At 37.1% G+C, this 16,657-nt stretch overlaps 1 protein-coding gene across 2 annotated transcripts in view; it reads left to right on the top strand.

Moving 5' to 3' along the window:
* The window catches only part of COPG2 (COPI coat complex subunit gamma 2), a 129,705-nt gene that overhangs the window by 60,575 nt on the left and 52,473 nt on the right, over positions 1-16,657 (top strand). For both annotated transcript variants that reach the window (XM_033863273.2, XM_019923320.3), the window contains 3 exons: positions 2,459-2,592; positions 3,584-3,651; positions 12,251-12,439. In XM_033863273.2, the coding sequence (XP_033719164.1) occupies positions 2,459-2,592; positions 3,584-3,651; positions 12,251-12,439 (391 nt within the window). The remainder of the gene's footprint in view (positions 1-2,458; positions 2,593-3,583; positions 3,652-12,250; positions 12,440-16,657) is intronic.

Below are 16,657 nucleotides of genomic sequence, written 5' to 3'. Positions count from 1 at the left end.
TTTCCCATTTTTCTTTCTGTGGTTGATTTCTAGTTTGATACTGTTGTGGTCAGAAAAGATGCTTGAAATAATTTCTGTCTTCTTAAATTCATTGAGGCTTGTTTTGTGTCCTCGTATGTGGTCTATCCTAGAGAATGTTCCATGAGCACTTGAAAAGAATGTGTATTTTGTTTGGTTTTTGTTTTTGTTTTTTTTGGATGAAGTGTCCTGTAGATACCAATTAAGTACATCTGTTGTGTCATTTAGGATCTCTCTTGCCTTATTGATTTTCTGTCTGAAAGATCGTCCATTGATGTCAGTGGGGTGTTAAAGTCTCCTACTATTATTGTATTCCTGTCAATTTCTCCCTTTATGTCTGATAGTATTTATTTTGTATATTTAGGTGTTCCTACATTGGGTGCATATATATGTTAACAAGTGTAATGTCCTCTTCTTGTATTAATCCCTTTATCATTATATAGTGTCCCTTGTCTTTCTTTTTGGACTTTGTTTTAAAGTCTGTTTTGTCTGATATGAATATCGCTACCCCTGCTTTCTTATTGCTTCCATTTGCATGAAATATCTTTTTCCATCCCCTCACTTTCAATCTATGTGTGACTTTTGCCCTAAAGTGAGTCTCTTGTAGGCAGCATATTGTAGGTACTTGTTCTTTTATCTGAGCAGATTTGAAATTTTTATTCTAGTTATGCACTTTCCAAATCCAGAGTTTCTATTTGGTTCCTTTAAAAAACAAACAACTCATTTTTTCCTCTTTATTGATACTCTCTCTTGGGTGAGGCATGATTGTCATGCCTTTAACTTTTTAATTCCCTTTAATTCTTTAGATATGGTTTCTTTTGCTTCTTTGAACATATTTATATTAGTTGACTTAAAGGCTTTGCCTAGTACATCCAACATCTGGGCTCCCTCAAGAATAATTTCTGTTGACTGCATTTTTTCACTATATATGGGCCATACCTCACTATTTCTTTGTGTGTCATAGCTTTTTGTCAAAAACTGGATATTTAATATACTGTGGTAACTGACAATCTTATTTCTCCCTTTTCCATTCTCAGAGTTTGTTTTTGTTGCTGTTTGTTATTGTTGTTTGTTTAGTGACTTTCCTGGACTAATTCTGCAGTCCTTATTCTTTGTCATGTGTGGCTACTGAAGTCTGCTTGGTTAGCTGAGTCTTTGGATAATGATTTGACAGATTTTCTTAAATGCTTTTGACCAACATGTCTCCCATCTTTTTTTCAGTGGGCATTTTGTGTGTTGGGGTATGCATAACTGTGCCTAGTCTTCCCTTCCTAATTGTGCAGAAACTCAAAGTCAAGCATGGGTGAGAGGCTAGAGCTCCGTAAGCTCTTACCTGGGTATTTGCACAGCCTTCTAGATCCCCAGGAATATGTCAGAAATTAAAGCCCCTTATGGGCATCTCATTTCTTAGATTTTCTTTTTAAGTTTTTTTGGCCAGACTCTTGTTTGCGCCAACTAGAATCAGTACCTGTGGCAACTGCAGTGTTAAGCAATTGCTGCTGTTTTTTGGGAGACAAACCTCCTGGGGATAGGGCTTTCCTCACTGAATGTCCTCAGAGTTAGATGAAATAAAAATTCGCTTCGGGGAATTCCCTGGTGGTCCAGTGGTTTGGACTCCACACTTCCACTGCAGAGTGCATGGGCTTAACCCCTGGTTGGGGAACTGAGATCCCACATGCTGTGTAGTGCGGCCAAAACATTAGCTTCATGAATGGGGCTTTTTTAAGGAGCATCATTCAGGTCAAGTAGCGACAGTGCTCCAGGAACATGGCTTTTGATGGTGCTCCAAATTCATCTGCCTCCTTCAGTGGCTACTAGGCTGCTGGCTTTCATAGCTAGTATGGTTCTGAGGCCCTGGTTTCCAAGGCTACCATGAAGCTGGGAAGAGGGTATGAAATAGAGCAAGTTAAAATACCAGAAAGCTTACTGTTCTTATGAAGATTCAGCTGTTCCTCTTGAATAAATGTTCCTAGGATTGTTGCAATCCTTCAGCTAACTTCTAGAGTGCTGAAAATGTTGATTTTGAAACTTTACACCAGTATTCTCATTGCTTTTATGGAGGAGTGTATTTTCAGAGGTCCTTCATTCATAATTCCAAAAGTGCTTCTCATTCTGTCTTTGCTTTTTTTTTAAAAAAAATTTATTTATTTCGTCACGCCAGGTCTTAATTGCAGCTCGCGGGCTTGTTAGTTGCGGCTCACTGGCTCCTAAGTTGCAGCACACAGGCTCCTTAGTTGTAGCATATGAACTCTCAGTTGCGGCATGCATGTGGTATCTAATTCCCTCACCAGGGATTGAACCCAGGCCCCCTGCATTGGGAGCATGGAGTCTTAACCACTGTGCCACCAGGGAAGTCCCCCTGTCTGTGCTTTTAGCCACTATGCACATTGCCTCTGTTCTTTATGATATCTAATTATGGCCTGTGTATATTTATTGTCAGCCATGAAAGTCCAGTCTTCGATTTCATTGAGAGCTGCTTGCGAAATAAACATGAAATGGTTATTTATGAAGCTGCTTCAGCTATCATCCATCTTCCTAACTGTACTGCGAGGGAGTTGGCACCTGCTGTTTCAGGTTAGTTGTATATTTGATAACTGGCTTTTGTTTATTTTCTTATGTTTTTGTTTTAAGTTCCATAGGTCTACAGAATAGGTAATTTTGAACCTTAGCTCTGTATATGTAGTTTTTACATTTTGATACATAAATGGTTTATTTTAGCTGTTTTTTAGTTACAATTGTACCTCCATATCCTTGGGTTCCACATCCCACCAATTCAACCCAATCGATTCACAGTTGGTTGAATCCTGAGATGTGGAACCTGCAGATACCAAGGGCTGATTGTGCTACACCATTTTATAGAAGGGTCTTTAGCATCCCCAGATTTTGGCATCTGCTAGGGGTCCTGGAAGGTCCGGGGTCCAGTCCCCTGCAGATATGGAGGGGTGACTGTGTTTCTTTTTCTGAAGTTATCATTTCCCCATATTAAAAAATTTAAGTTTTTACTTAGAAAACAAGTAACTTTAATGCCTTCAGTTCTCCATGTTTAAAAAACCCATTTACTCTTACAACCATAAATATTCCTACTCTTTAAATTCAGATATTAATGGGTATATTAACATTTTTAGGAAAAAAATAAACTTTGTTTCCTGTATTTAAAGTTTTTATAGCTCAACAAAAAGTACTTTTTCTATTTTTGATGATGTATTTTTCATGTGAATTTTTTTTTCTTTTTTTTTTTTTGCGGTACGCGGGCCTCTCACTGTTGTGGCCTCTCCCATTGCGGAGCACAGGCTCCGGACACGCATGCTCAGCGGCCATGGCTCACGGGCCCAGCCGCTCCGCGGCATGTGGAATCCTCCCGGACCGGGGCACGAACCCGCGTCCCCTGCATTGGCAGGCGGACTCTCAACCACTGCGCCACCAGGGAAGCCCCATGTGAATTTTTGATGCTGTCATCTAATTGCCTTATGCGTATTTTGAATGTGATTCTTCATGTACTGTATTTTCAGAAACATGCTATATGTTGAAATGAGCTATGTTCACAGTGACCTTTTTTCTTTCCTAGTTCTTCAGCTTTTCTGTAGTTCTCCTAAGCCAGCTTTGAGATATGCAGCTGTGAGGACCTTGAACAAGGTAGGTGTTCCTTTGCTAACTATTGACTTGTATCAGTGTTCAATTGAGAAACAGTAAATACGAAGCATTTGGCTTTCTGTCCAAGGTTAGTAGATATGATTTATGGGCTTCACTTCTGTAGCACCTCACTTGTATTTGCAGCTTTAGATATGGCCATTTATACTATTATTCATGTGCTCAATAGCCACCTGTAGTTAGTGACTATCATATTAGACACTGCAGATACAGAATATTTCTATCATTGCAGGAAGTTCTCTTGGACAATGTTGGTCTATAGCAACACTATCCAATAGAAATACTATGTGAGTCACATATGCAATTTTAAATTTTATTGTAACCACATTAAATTCTTTATGATGAGATTAATTTTAAACATATATTTTATTTACCCTAACATTTATAAAATTTATCAACATGATCAGTATAAAATTATTAGAGATATATTTTACCTTCTGTTTTTTCATACTAAGTCTTTGATATCTGGTGTATATTTTGTATTTACAGCATACCTCTGTTTGGAATAACCACATTTCAAAGGCTTAGTAGTCACATATGGTTATTGGCTACCATATTGGACAGCATAAATCTAGAGGATAGAGTGCAGAAACACAGAATGAATTAAATAACTATAAAAATTTTATTTTATTTATTTATGTTTTTAAATATTTATGTGGCTGTGCTGGGTCTCAGTTGCGGCAGGCAGGCTTCTTAGTTGTGGCTTACCAGCTCCTTAGTTGCGGCTCACTGGCTTCCTAGTTGTGGCATGCGAACTCTTAGTTGTGGCATGCATGTGGGATCTAGTTCCCTGACCAGGGATCGAACCTAGACCCCCTGCATTGGGAGTGCGAAGTCCCAACCATTGTGCCACCAGGGAAGTCCCTAAAAATTTTAAATGCAAGTTTAATGTTGTAGAATAATGGTCTAGTGTAATATGTGGTCGACTAAATTAATTGTATTAACAACTGGAGGAGAGAAATTTAGAGCAGCCATGGAAGGAGGCTTTATAGAACAATATGAATTGTATTTTGAAGAGTTGATATCGGTCCACATTCCATCATCTATAATCTTGGGACCAGATGTATCTCAGAAATCAGTATTTTGAGAATTTTAGAGAGGTAATATGGTGCCATCTCTTATATTAATACTAACCCCTTTGGGCCTAGAGCAGTTAGACACATTAGACATGTTAATATTTCTGCTTTATACGTATGACTATCCTCACTACATGGAATAAATTAAGACTTAGTTTTACATTAGTTTGGGTCATTTTTTGCTGTTGAGTGAATTCTGATGGCAATACTTTGCTGAGTTCTCAAAATTTTACCATTATGGGTAAAGGATTCTATACCAGTATTGGATTAGGCAGAGAGGCAAACATCATCAACAAAAGCAAAGAAGCAGGACAATGACACACATGTTTTATCATGTGAGCAATCCAGTTTGGTTGCAGTTTGGTTGCTTAAATACAGAAGTGTTTTGTAAGTGGTAAGATATTACATTTAAGTGCCTTCGAGTAGTGTTTATCATTCTAGGTCCTACTCGCAGATATTCTAAAATCTAGTAGAATAGATAACCATGAACACATGTACTATAAGGACGAACAGGCCAACTGTAATAAAAGACAGACTATGATATTGTTATAAAGGTTATAGAAACCTAGGAAGATAAAGTGCTGTGCTATACTGTAACTAGCAGTTAATCACTTATCAAATGATATATCATATCTTATTTATTACAAACATTCATCTTGAAACAATTGCCTTTTAACGTATGTTGTCCAAAAAGCCATTTACCTTAATTAAAATTTCTGACCAGTCCCTCCCAACAAGCCTCTTAGATAGCCTCATCCACCAGAGGGCAGAGAGCAGAAGCAAGATAACTACAATCCTGCAGCCTGTGGAAAAAAACCACATTCACAGAAAGATAGACAAGATGAAAAGGCAGAGGGCTATGTACCAGATGAAGGAACAAGATAAAACCCAAGAAAAACAACTAAATGAAGTGGAGATGGGCAACCTTCGAGAAAAAGAACTCAGAGTAATGATAGTGAAGATGATCCAGGACCTCGGAAAAACAATGGAGGCAAAGATTGAGAAGATGCAAGAAATGTTTAACAAAGACCTAAAAGAATTAAAGAACAAACAAACAGAGATGAACAATACAATAACTGAAATGAAAACTACATTAGAAGGAGTCGATAGCAGAATAACTGAGGCAGAAGAAAGGATAAGTGACCTGGAAGACAGAATGGTGGAATTCACTGCTGCGAAACAGAATAAAGAAAAAAGAATGAAAAGAAATGAAGACAGCCTAAGAGACCTCTGGGACAACATTAAACGCAACAACATTCGCATTATAGGGGTCCCAGAAGGAGAAGAGAGAGAGAAAGGACAGGGGAAATATTTGAAGAGATTATAGTTGAAAACTTCCCTAACATGGGAAAGGAAATAGACACCCAAATCCAGAAAGCACAGAGAGTCCCATACAGGATAAACCCAAGGAGAAACACGTTGAGACACATAGTAATCAAATTGGCAAAAATTACAGACAAAGAAAAATTACTGAAAGCAGCAAGGGAAAAATGACAAATAACATACAAGGGAACTCCCATAAAGTTAACAGCTGATTTCTCAGCAGAAACTCTACAAGCCAGAAGGGAGTGGCATGATATACTTAAAGTGATGAAAGGGAAGAACCTACAACCAAGATTACACTAACTGGCAAGGATCTCATTCAGATTCGATGGAGAAACTAAAACGTTTGCAGAAAAGCAAAAGCTGAGAGAATTCAGCACCACCAAACCAGCTCTACAGCGAATGCTAAAGGAACTTCTCTAAGTGGGAAACAAAAGAGGAGAAAAGGACCTACAAAAACAAACCCAAAACAAGAAAATGGTCATAGGAACATACATGTCAATAATTACCATAAATGTGAATGGATTAAATGCTCCAACCAAAAGACACAGGCTTGCTGAATGGATACAGAAACAAGACCCATATATCTGCTGTCTACAAGAGACCCACTTCAGACCTAGGGACACATACAAACTGAAAGTGAGGGGATGGAAAAAGATATTCCATACAAATGGAAATCAAAAGAAAGCTAGAATAGCAATACTCAGATGAAATAGACTTTAAAATAAGAATGTTATAAGAGACAAGGAAGGACACAACATAATGATCAAGGGATCAATCCAAGAAGAAGATATAACAATTATAAATATATATGCACCCAACATAGGAGCACCTCAATACATAAGGCAACTGCTAACAGCTATAAAAGAAGAAATCAACAGTAACACAATAATAGGGGGGGACTTTAACACCTCACTTACACCAATGGACAGATCATCCAAAATGAAAATAAATAAGGAAACAGAAGCTTTAAGTGACACAACAGACCAGATAGATTTAATTGATATTTATAGGACATTCCATCCAAAAACAGCAAGATTACACTTTCTTCTCAAGTGCACACAGAACATTCTCCAGGATAGATCACATCTTGGGTCACAAATCAAGCCTCAGTAAATTTAAGAATATTGAAATCATATCAAGCATCTTTTCTGACCACAATGCTATGAGATTAGAAATGAATTATAGGGAAAAAAATGTAAAAAACACAGAGGCTAAACAATACGTTACTAAATAACCAAGAGATCACTGAAGAAATCAGAGGAAATCAAAAAATACCTAGAGACAAATGACAATGAAAACACGATGATCCAAAACCTATGGGATGCAGCAAAAGCAGTTCTAAGAGGGAAGTTTATAGCTACACAAGCCTACCTCAAGAAACAAGAAAAATCTCAAAAAAGCAATCTCACCTTACACCTAAAGGAACTAGAGAAAGAAGAATAAACAAAACCCAAAATTCGCAGAAGGAAAGAAATCATAAAGATCAGAGCAGAAATAAATGAAGTAGAAACAAAGAAAACAGTAGCAAAGATCAATAAAACTAAAAGCTGGTTCTTTGAGAAGATAAACAAAATACATAAACCATTAGCCAGACTCATCAAGAAAAAGAGCAAGAGGACTCAAATCAATAAAATTAGAAATGAAAAAGGAGAAATTACAACAGACACCACAGAAATACAAAGCATCCTAAGAGACTACTACAAGCAACTCTATGCCAATGAAATGGACAACCTGGAAGAAATGGACAAATTCTTAGAAAGATATAACCTTCCAAGACTGAACCAGAAAGAAACAGAAAATATGAAAAGACCAATCACAAGTAATGAAATTGAAACTGTGATTAAAAATCTTCCAACATGGCTTCCGTGGTGGCGCAGTGGTTGAGAATCCACCTGCCGATGTAGGGGACACAGGTTTGTGCCCTGGTCCAGGAAGATCCCACGTGCCGCGGAGCAGCTGGGCCGTGAACCATGGCCACTGAGCCTGCATGTCCAGAGCCTGTGCTCCGCAATGGGAAAGGCCACAACAATGAGAGGCCCACCTTCTGCAAAAAAAAAAAAAAAAAAAAATCTTCCAAGAAACAAAAGTCCTGGACCAGATGGCTTCACAGGTGACTTCTATCAAACATTTAGAGAAGAGCTAACACCCATCCTTCTCAAACTCTTCCAAAAAATTGCAGAGGAGGGAACACTCCCAAACTCATTCTGGGAGGCCACCATCACCCTGATACCAAAACCAGACAAAGATACTACAAAAAAAGAAAACTACAGACCAATATCACTGATGAACATAGATGCAAAAATCCTCGACAAAATACTAGCAAACAGAATCCAACAACACATTAAAAGGATCATACACCATGATCAAGTGGGATTTATCCCAGGGATTCAAGGATTCTTCAATATATGTAAATCAATCAATGTGATACACCATATTAACAAATTGAAGAATAAAAACCATATGATCATCTCAATAGATGCAGAAAAAGCTTTTGACAAAATTCAACACCCATTTATGATAAAAACTCTCCAGAAAGGGCATAGAGGGAACCTACCTCAATATAATAAAGGCCATATATGACAAACCCACAGCAAACATCATTCTCAATGGTGAAACACTGAAAGCATTTCCTCTAAGATCAGGAATAAGACAAGGATGTCCACTCTCACCACTATTATTCAACATAGCTTTGGAAGTCCTAGCCACGGCAATCAGAGAAGAAAAAGAAATAAAAGGAATACAAATTGGAAAAGAAGTAGTAAAACTGTTACTGTTTGCAGATGACATGATACTATACATAGAGAATCCTAAAAATGCCACCAGAAAACTACTAGAGCTAATCAATGAATGTGGTAAAGTTGCAAGATACAAAATTAATGCACAGAAATCTCTTGCATTTGTATTCACTAATGATGAAAAATCTGAAAGAGAAATTAAGGAAACACTCCCACTTACCATTGCAACATAAAGAATAAAATACCTAGGAATAAACCTACCTAGGGAGACAGAAGACCTGTATGCAGAAAACTATAAGACACTGATGAAAGAAATTAAAGATGATACCAACAGATGGTGAGATATACCATGTTCTTGAATTGGAAGAATCAATATTGTGAAAATGACTGTACTACCCAAAGCAATCTACAGATTCAATGCAATCCCTATCAAATTACCAATGGCATTTTTTACGTAACTAGAACAAAGTAAACTTAAAATTTGTGGAGACACAAAAGACCCTGAATAGCCAAAGCAGTCTTGAGGGAAAACAACAGAGCTGGAGGAATCAGACTCCCTGACTTCAGACTATACTACGAAGCTACAGTAATCAAGACAATATGGTACTGGCACAAGAAAAGAAACATAGATCAATGGAACAAGATAGAAAACCCAGAGATAAACCCACACACCTATGGTCAACTAACCTATGACAAAGGAGGCAAAGATATACAATGGAGAAACGACAGTCACTTCAATAAGTGGTGCTGGGAAAACTGGACAGCTACATGTAAAAGAATGAAATTAGAACACTCCCTAACACCATACACAAAAATAAACACAAAATGGATTCAAGGTCTTCCCTGGTGGTACAGTGGTTGAGAGTCTGCCTGCCTCTGCAGGGGACATGGGTTCATGCCCCGGTCCGGAGGATCTCACATGCCACAGAGCGGCTGGACCCGTTAGCCATGGCTGCTGAGCCTGCACATCCAGGGCCTGTGCTCCGCAATGGGAGAGGCCACAACAGTGAGAGGCCCGTGTACCGCAAAAAAAAAAAAAAAAAAAATGGATTAGAGACCTAAATGTAAGACCGGACACTATAAAACTCTTTAGAGGAAAACATAGGAAGAACACTCTTTGACATAAATCATAGCAAGATCTTTTTTGATCCACGTCCTAGAGTAATGGAAATAAGCACAAAAGTAATCAAATGGGACCTAATGAAACTTGAAAGCTTTTTGCACAGTAAAGGAAACCATAAACAAGACGAAAAGACAACCCTCAGAATGGGAGAAAATATTCACAAACGAATCAATGGACAAAGGATTAATCTCCAAAATTTATAAACAGCTCATGCAGCTCAATATTAAAGAAACAAACAACCCAATCCAAAAATGGGCAGAAGGCCTAAATAGACCTTTCTCCAAAGGAGACATACACATGGCCAAGAAGCACATGAAAAGCTGCTCATCACTAATTATTAGAGAAATGCAAATCACCTCACACCAGTTCGAACGTGCATCATCAGAAAATATACAAACAGCAAATGCTGGAGAGGGTGTGGAGAAAAGGGAGCCCTCTTGCACTGTTGGTGGGAATGTAAATTGATACAGACACTATGGAGAACAGTATGGAGGTTCCTTAAAAAACTAAAACTAGAATTACCATATGATCCAGCAATCCCACTACTGGGCATATACCCAGAGAAAACCATAATTCAAAAAGACACATGCACCTCAATGTTTATGGCAGCACTGTTTATAATAGCCAGGCATGGAAGCAACCTAAATGCCCATCTACAGAGGAATGGATAAAGAAGATGTACATATATACAATGGAATATTACTCAGCCATAAAAAGGAACAAAATTGAGTCATTTGTTGAGACATGGATGGATCTAGAGACTGTCTAGAGAGTGAAGTAAGTCAGAAAGAGAAAAACAAATATCGTATATTAACGCATATATGTGGAACCTAGAAAAATGGTACAGATGATCCAGTTTGCAGGGTAGAAGTTGAGACACAGATGTAGAGAACAAATATGGAAACCAAGGGGGGAGAACTGCGGTGGGGTGGGGATGGTGGTGTGCTGAATTGGGCGATTCGGATTGACATGTATACACTGATGTGTATAAAATTGATGACTAATAAGAACCTGCAGTATAAAAAAACAAAGAAACAAATAGAAAAACAAGTAATACTAAACTTTCTTTGGGTTATTTGTATGGAAATATGTTAATATAAATGTTTCAAACATTACATGAAATTCCTAAAAATCTTATGTTCTGGTATAATGTTATAAGTCATAATTCTAGTTATTACTTTAAAATGTGTATCTCAGAAATAACTAAATTTCCTTGTCAATTGCATTATTATGAACTTTCATCAAATCTTTAACCGTGGTCATTTTAAAAAAATTTATTTATTTTTAGCTGTGTTGTGTCTTCATTTCTGTGCGAGGGCTTTCTCTAGTTGTGGCAAGCGGGGGCCACTCTTCATTGCGGTACGTGAGCCTCTCACTATCGCGGCCTCTCTTGTTGCGGAGCACAGGCTCCAGACGCGCAGGATCACTAGTTGTGGCTCACGGGCCTAGTTGCACCGCGGCATGTGGGGTCTTCCCAGACCAGGGCTCGAACCCGTGTCCCCTGCATTAGCAGGCAGATTCTCAACCAGTGCGCCACCAGGGAAGCCCCAACCGTGGTCATTTTTAAGTCTTCTGTCATTTACAGACAGTTCTGGGTGTACTCTGATGCTTTCACAAACATGTTCCTATAAAAGAGTTTCACCTTGAAGGAATTCATGGAGAAGACTCTGACTAGTACAGGTTTCTGGTAACTGACTATACTGCTGAACTGAATGAATAAGCATTTTCAGAACTCTAATGGAAAACTTATGAATTCATAAAAGTGCTAACAAGATCAAGATAAAAAAATTAATTACATGGGACTGAGTGAACTGAAGAGGATGATTATAATTTTTGTGACTTCCTGTTTGAATAATAAAAAAAAAATCCCACAAGGATTCAGAGGCAAAAAATATACAAATCAATTTTCACTGCAAAGTAAAGGAGCTGTTACAGTGGAGGATTATTGGACTAAATGTCAATATTATGACATAGTATGAGTGTGTTTCATGTTTGGTAATTGCAATCATTGTTGCTTTTGTTGTGGTCATCCATTTACAATGCTTGGTGTCTGTTTATTTATCTCTTGTAAAAAGAAAATACAGTGTGTGTGTGTGAGTTGTGAAAAAAAAAGGGAAACTTTTAAATTCCTGATTCTGGTTTTGCACAACTGTATAATTAACGGTGATGATCATATTATAAGGGGAGGCCCAAATAGAAGTTACAAATAAAGGAAATAAAATTCCATTTAAAAAAATTTTTCTGTTTTCATCTTCTTTTATTTTTTAAAGTTCTGGTCTTTATCAGTAGCAATTTGCTGAATTTTTTCCATGCCCTTTGGCCAGGTGGCAATGAAGCACCCCTCTGCTGTTACTGCCTGCAATCTGGACTTAGAAAACTTGATCACAGACTCAAACAGAAGCATTGCTACACTGGCCATTACTACACTCCTCAAAACAGGAAGTGAGAGCAGTGTGGACAGGCTCATGAAGCAGATATCATCCTTTGTGTCTGAAATCTCAGATGAGTTCAAGGTAAGAGTTTAAATATGAGCATGTTTTCTCCCAGTCTCTGGCTTACCTATTTCATTTCTTTTTTTTTTAATTTCAATAAATTTTATTTGCTTTTTAAAAATATAAATCTTATTAAAAATAGAGATGTACATGACATATATATGAAGAATATAAATAAATCACCTAAAAAACAGCTACAAATTATCCACAATCTCAGTACCCCAGAACAACTTTATGATATTTGTTAAACATGATTCCAAATATAGCTCTGTATATGTGCAGTTGGGTAAATGAATAGCTAGATATATTCAGAAAAAAATTAAGAGAAATGTAATCATACTATGCATACTATTTTAAAATTAACAATATAAAAATATATTTTGAACTTTAAAAAGGAAAATAATTAAAACTGAAGTTAATTGTGAACTTCAAATAAGTATTTCTTTACGCAAGACAATTTTTTCTTTTTTTATTTTAAACATTTTATCAAGAAGGCACATTTTTTTTAATACAGCAGGTTTTATTAGTCATCAGTTTTATACACACCAGTGTATACGTGTCAATCCCAATCGCCCAATTTATCACACCACCACTCCACCCCCCCACGGCTTTCCCCCTTTGGTGTCCATACGTTTGTTCTCTAATTTCTACCCTGCAAACTGGTTCATCTGTACCATTTTTCTAGGTTCCACATATATGCGTTAATAAACGATATTTGTTTTTCTCTTTCTGACTTATTTCACTCTGTATGACACTCTCTAGATCCATCCATGGCTCAACAAATGACCCAATTTCGTTGCTTTTTATGGCTGAGTAATGTTCCATTGTATATATGTACCACATCTTCTTTATCCATTCCTCTGTAGATGGGCATTTAGGTTGATTCCATAACCTGGCTATTGTAAACAGTGCTGCAGTGAACATTGGGGTGCATGTGTCTTTTTGAATTATGGTTTTCTCTGGGTATATGCCCAGTAGTGGGATTGCTGGATCATATGGTAATTCTAGTTTTAGTTTTTTAAGGAACCTCCATACTGTTCTCCATAGTGTCTGTATCAATTTACATTCCCACCAACAGTGCAAGAGGGCGCCCTTTTCTCCACACCCTCTCCAGCATTTGCTGTTTGTAGATTTTCTGATAATGCGCATTCTAACTGGTGTGAGGTGATATCTCATTGTAGTTTTGATTTGCATTTCTCTAATAATTAGTGATGAACAGCTTTTCATGTGCTTCTTGGCCATCTGTATGTCTTTTTTGGAGAAAGGTCTATTTAGGTCTTCTGCCCATTTTGGATTGAGTGTTTGTTTTTTTAATATGAGCTGTTTATATATTTTGGAGATTAATCCTTTGTCCGTTGCTTCATTTGCAAATATTTTCTCCCATTCTGAGGGTTGTTTATTCATCTTGTTTATGGTTTCCTTTGCTGTGCAAAAGCTTTGAAGTTTCATTAGGTCCCATTTGTTTATTTTTGGTTTTATTTCCATTACTCTAGGAGGGAGATCCAAAAAGATCTTGCTATGATTTATGTCAAAGAGTGTTCTTCCTATGTTTTCCTCTAAGAGTTTTATAGTGTCCGGTCTTACATTTAGGTCTCGAATCCATTTTGAGTTTATTTTTGTGTATGGTGTTAGGGAGTGTTCTAATTTCATTCTTTTACATGTAGCTGTCCAGTTTCCCCAGCAGCACTTATTGAAGAGACTGTCTTTTCTCCATTGTATATCCTTGCCTCCTTTGTCATAGGTTAGTTGACCATAGGTGCATGGGTTTATCTCTGGGCTTTGTGTCTTGTTCCATTGATCTATGTTTCTTTTCTTGTGCCAGTACCATGTTGTCTTGATTACTGTAGCTTCGTAGTATAGTCTGAAGTCAGGGAGTTCGATTCCTCCAGCTCCGTTTTTTCCCCTCAAGACTGCTTTGGCTATTCAGGGTCTTTTGTGTCTCCATACAAATTTTAAGATTACTTTGTTCTAGTTACATAAAAAATGCCATTGGTAATTTGATAGGGATTGCATTGAATCTGTAGATTGGTTTGGGTAGTATAGTCATTTTCACAATATTGATTCTTCCAATCCAAGAACATGGTATATCTCACCATCTGTTGGTATCATCTTTAATTTCTTTCATCAGTGTCTTATAGTTTTCTGCATACAGGTCTTCTGTCTCCCTAGGTAGGTTTCTTCCTAGGTATTTTATTCTTTATGTTGCAATGGTAAGTGGGAGTGTTTCCTTAATTTCTCTTTCAGATTTTTCATCATTAGTGTATACGAATGCAAGAGATTTCTGTGCATTAATTTTGTATCTTGCAACTTTACCAAATTCATTGATTAGCTCTAGTAGCTTTCTGGTGGCATTTTTAGGATTCTCTATGTATAGTATCATGTCATCTGCAAACAGTGACAGTTTTACTTCTTCTTTTTCAATTTGTATTCCTTTTATTTCTTTTTCTTCTCTGATTGCCGTGGCTAGGACTTCCAAAGCTATGTTGAATAATAGTGGTGAGAGTGGACATCCTTGTCTTATTCCTGATCTTAGAGGAAATGCTTTCAGTGTTTCACCATTGAGAATGATGTTTGCTGTGGGTTTGTCATATATGGCCTTTATTATATTGAGGTAGGTTCCCTCTATGCCCTTTCTGGAGAGTTTTTATCATAAATGGGTGTTGAATTTTGTCAAAAGCTTTTTCTGCATCTATTGAGATGATCATATGGTTTTTATTCTTCAATTTGTTAATATGGTGTATCACATTGATTGATTTGCATATATTGAAGAATCTTTGAATCCCTGGGATAAATCCCACTTGATCATGGTGTATGATCCTTTTAATGTGTTGTTGGATTCTGTTTGCTAGTATTTTGTCGAGGATTTTTGCATCTATGTTCATCAGTGATATTGGTCTGTAGTTTTCTTTTTTTGTAGTATCTTTGTCTGGTTTTGGTATCAGGGTGATGGTGACCTCCCAGAATGAGTTTGGGAGTGTTCCTTCCTCCGCAGTTTTTTGGAAGAGTTTGAGAAGGATGGGTGTTAGCCCTTCTCTAAATGTTTGATAGAATTCACCTGTGAAGCCATCTGGTCCAGGACTTTTGTTTGTTGGAAGATTTTTAATCACAGTTTCAATTTCATTACTTGTGATTGGTCTTTTTATATTTTCTGTTTCTTCCTGGTTCAGTCTTGGAAGGTTATATCTTTCTAAGAATTTGTCCATTTCTTCCAGGTTGTCCATTTCATTGGCATAGAGTTGCTTGTAGTAGTCTCTTAGGATGCTTTGTATTTCTGTGGTGTCTGTTGTAACTTCTCCTTTTTCATTTCTAATTTTATTGATTTGAGTCCTCTTGCTCTTTTTCTTGATGAGTCTGGCTAATGGTTTATGTATTTTGTTTATCTTCTCAAAGAACCAGCTTTTAGTTTTATTGATCTTTGCTACTGTTTTCTTTGTTTCTACTTCATTTATTTCTGCTCTGATCTTTATGATTTCTTTCCTTCTGCGAATTTTGGGTTTTGTTTATTCTTCTTTCTCTAGTTCCTTTAGGTGTAAGGTGAGATTGCTTTTTTGAGATTTTTCTTGTTTCTTGAGGTAGGCTTGTGTAGCTATAAACTTCCCTCTTAGAACTGCTTTTGCTGCATCCCATAGGTTTTGGATCATCGTGTTTTCATTGTCATTTGTCTCTAGGTATTTTTTGATTTCCTCTGATTTCTTCAGTGATCTCTTGGTTATTTAGTAACGTATTGTTTAGCCTCTGCGTGTTTGTGTTTTTTACACCTTTTCCCTATAATTCATTTCTAATCTCATAGCGTTGTGGTCAGAAAAGATGCTTGATATGATTTCAATATTCTTAAATTTACTGAGGCTTGATTTGTGACCCAAGATGTGGTCTATTTGGAGAATGTTCATGCACAGTTGAGAAGAAAGTGTAATCTGCTGTTTCTGGATGGAATATCCTATAAATATCAGTTAAATCTATCTGGTCTATTGTGTCACTTAAAGCTTCTGTTTCCTTATTTATTTTCATTTTGGATGATCTGTCCATTGGTGTGAGGTGTTAAAGTCCCCCACTATTATTGTGTTACTGTCGATTTCCTCTTTTATAGCTGTTAGCAGTTGTCTTATGTATTGAGGTGCTCCTATGTTGGGTGCATATATAATTGTTATATCTTCTTCTTGGATTGATCCCTTGATCATTATGTTGTGTCCTTCCTTGTCTCTTGTAACATTCTTAAAGTCTTTTATCTGATATGAGTAT

Source organism: Tursiops truncatus, chromosome 9 (assembly GCF_011762595.2).
Source record: "Tursiops truncatus isolate mTurTru1 chromosome 9, mTurTru1.mat.Y, whole genome shotgun sequence".
Taxonomy (NCBI): domain Eukaryota; kingdom Metazoa; phylum Chordata; class Mammalia; order Artiodactyla; family Delphinidae; genus Tursiops; species Tursiops truncatus.
This window is presented reverse-complemented; position numbering and strand designations above follow the sequence as displayed.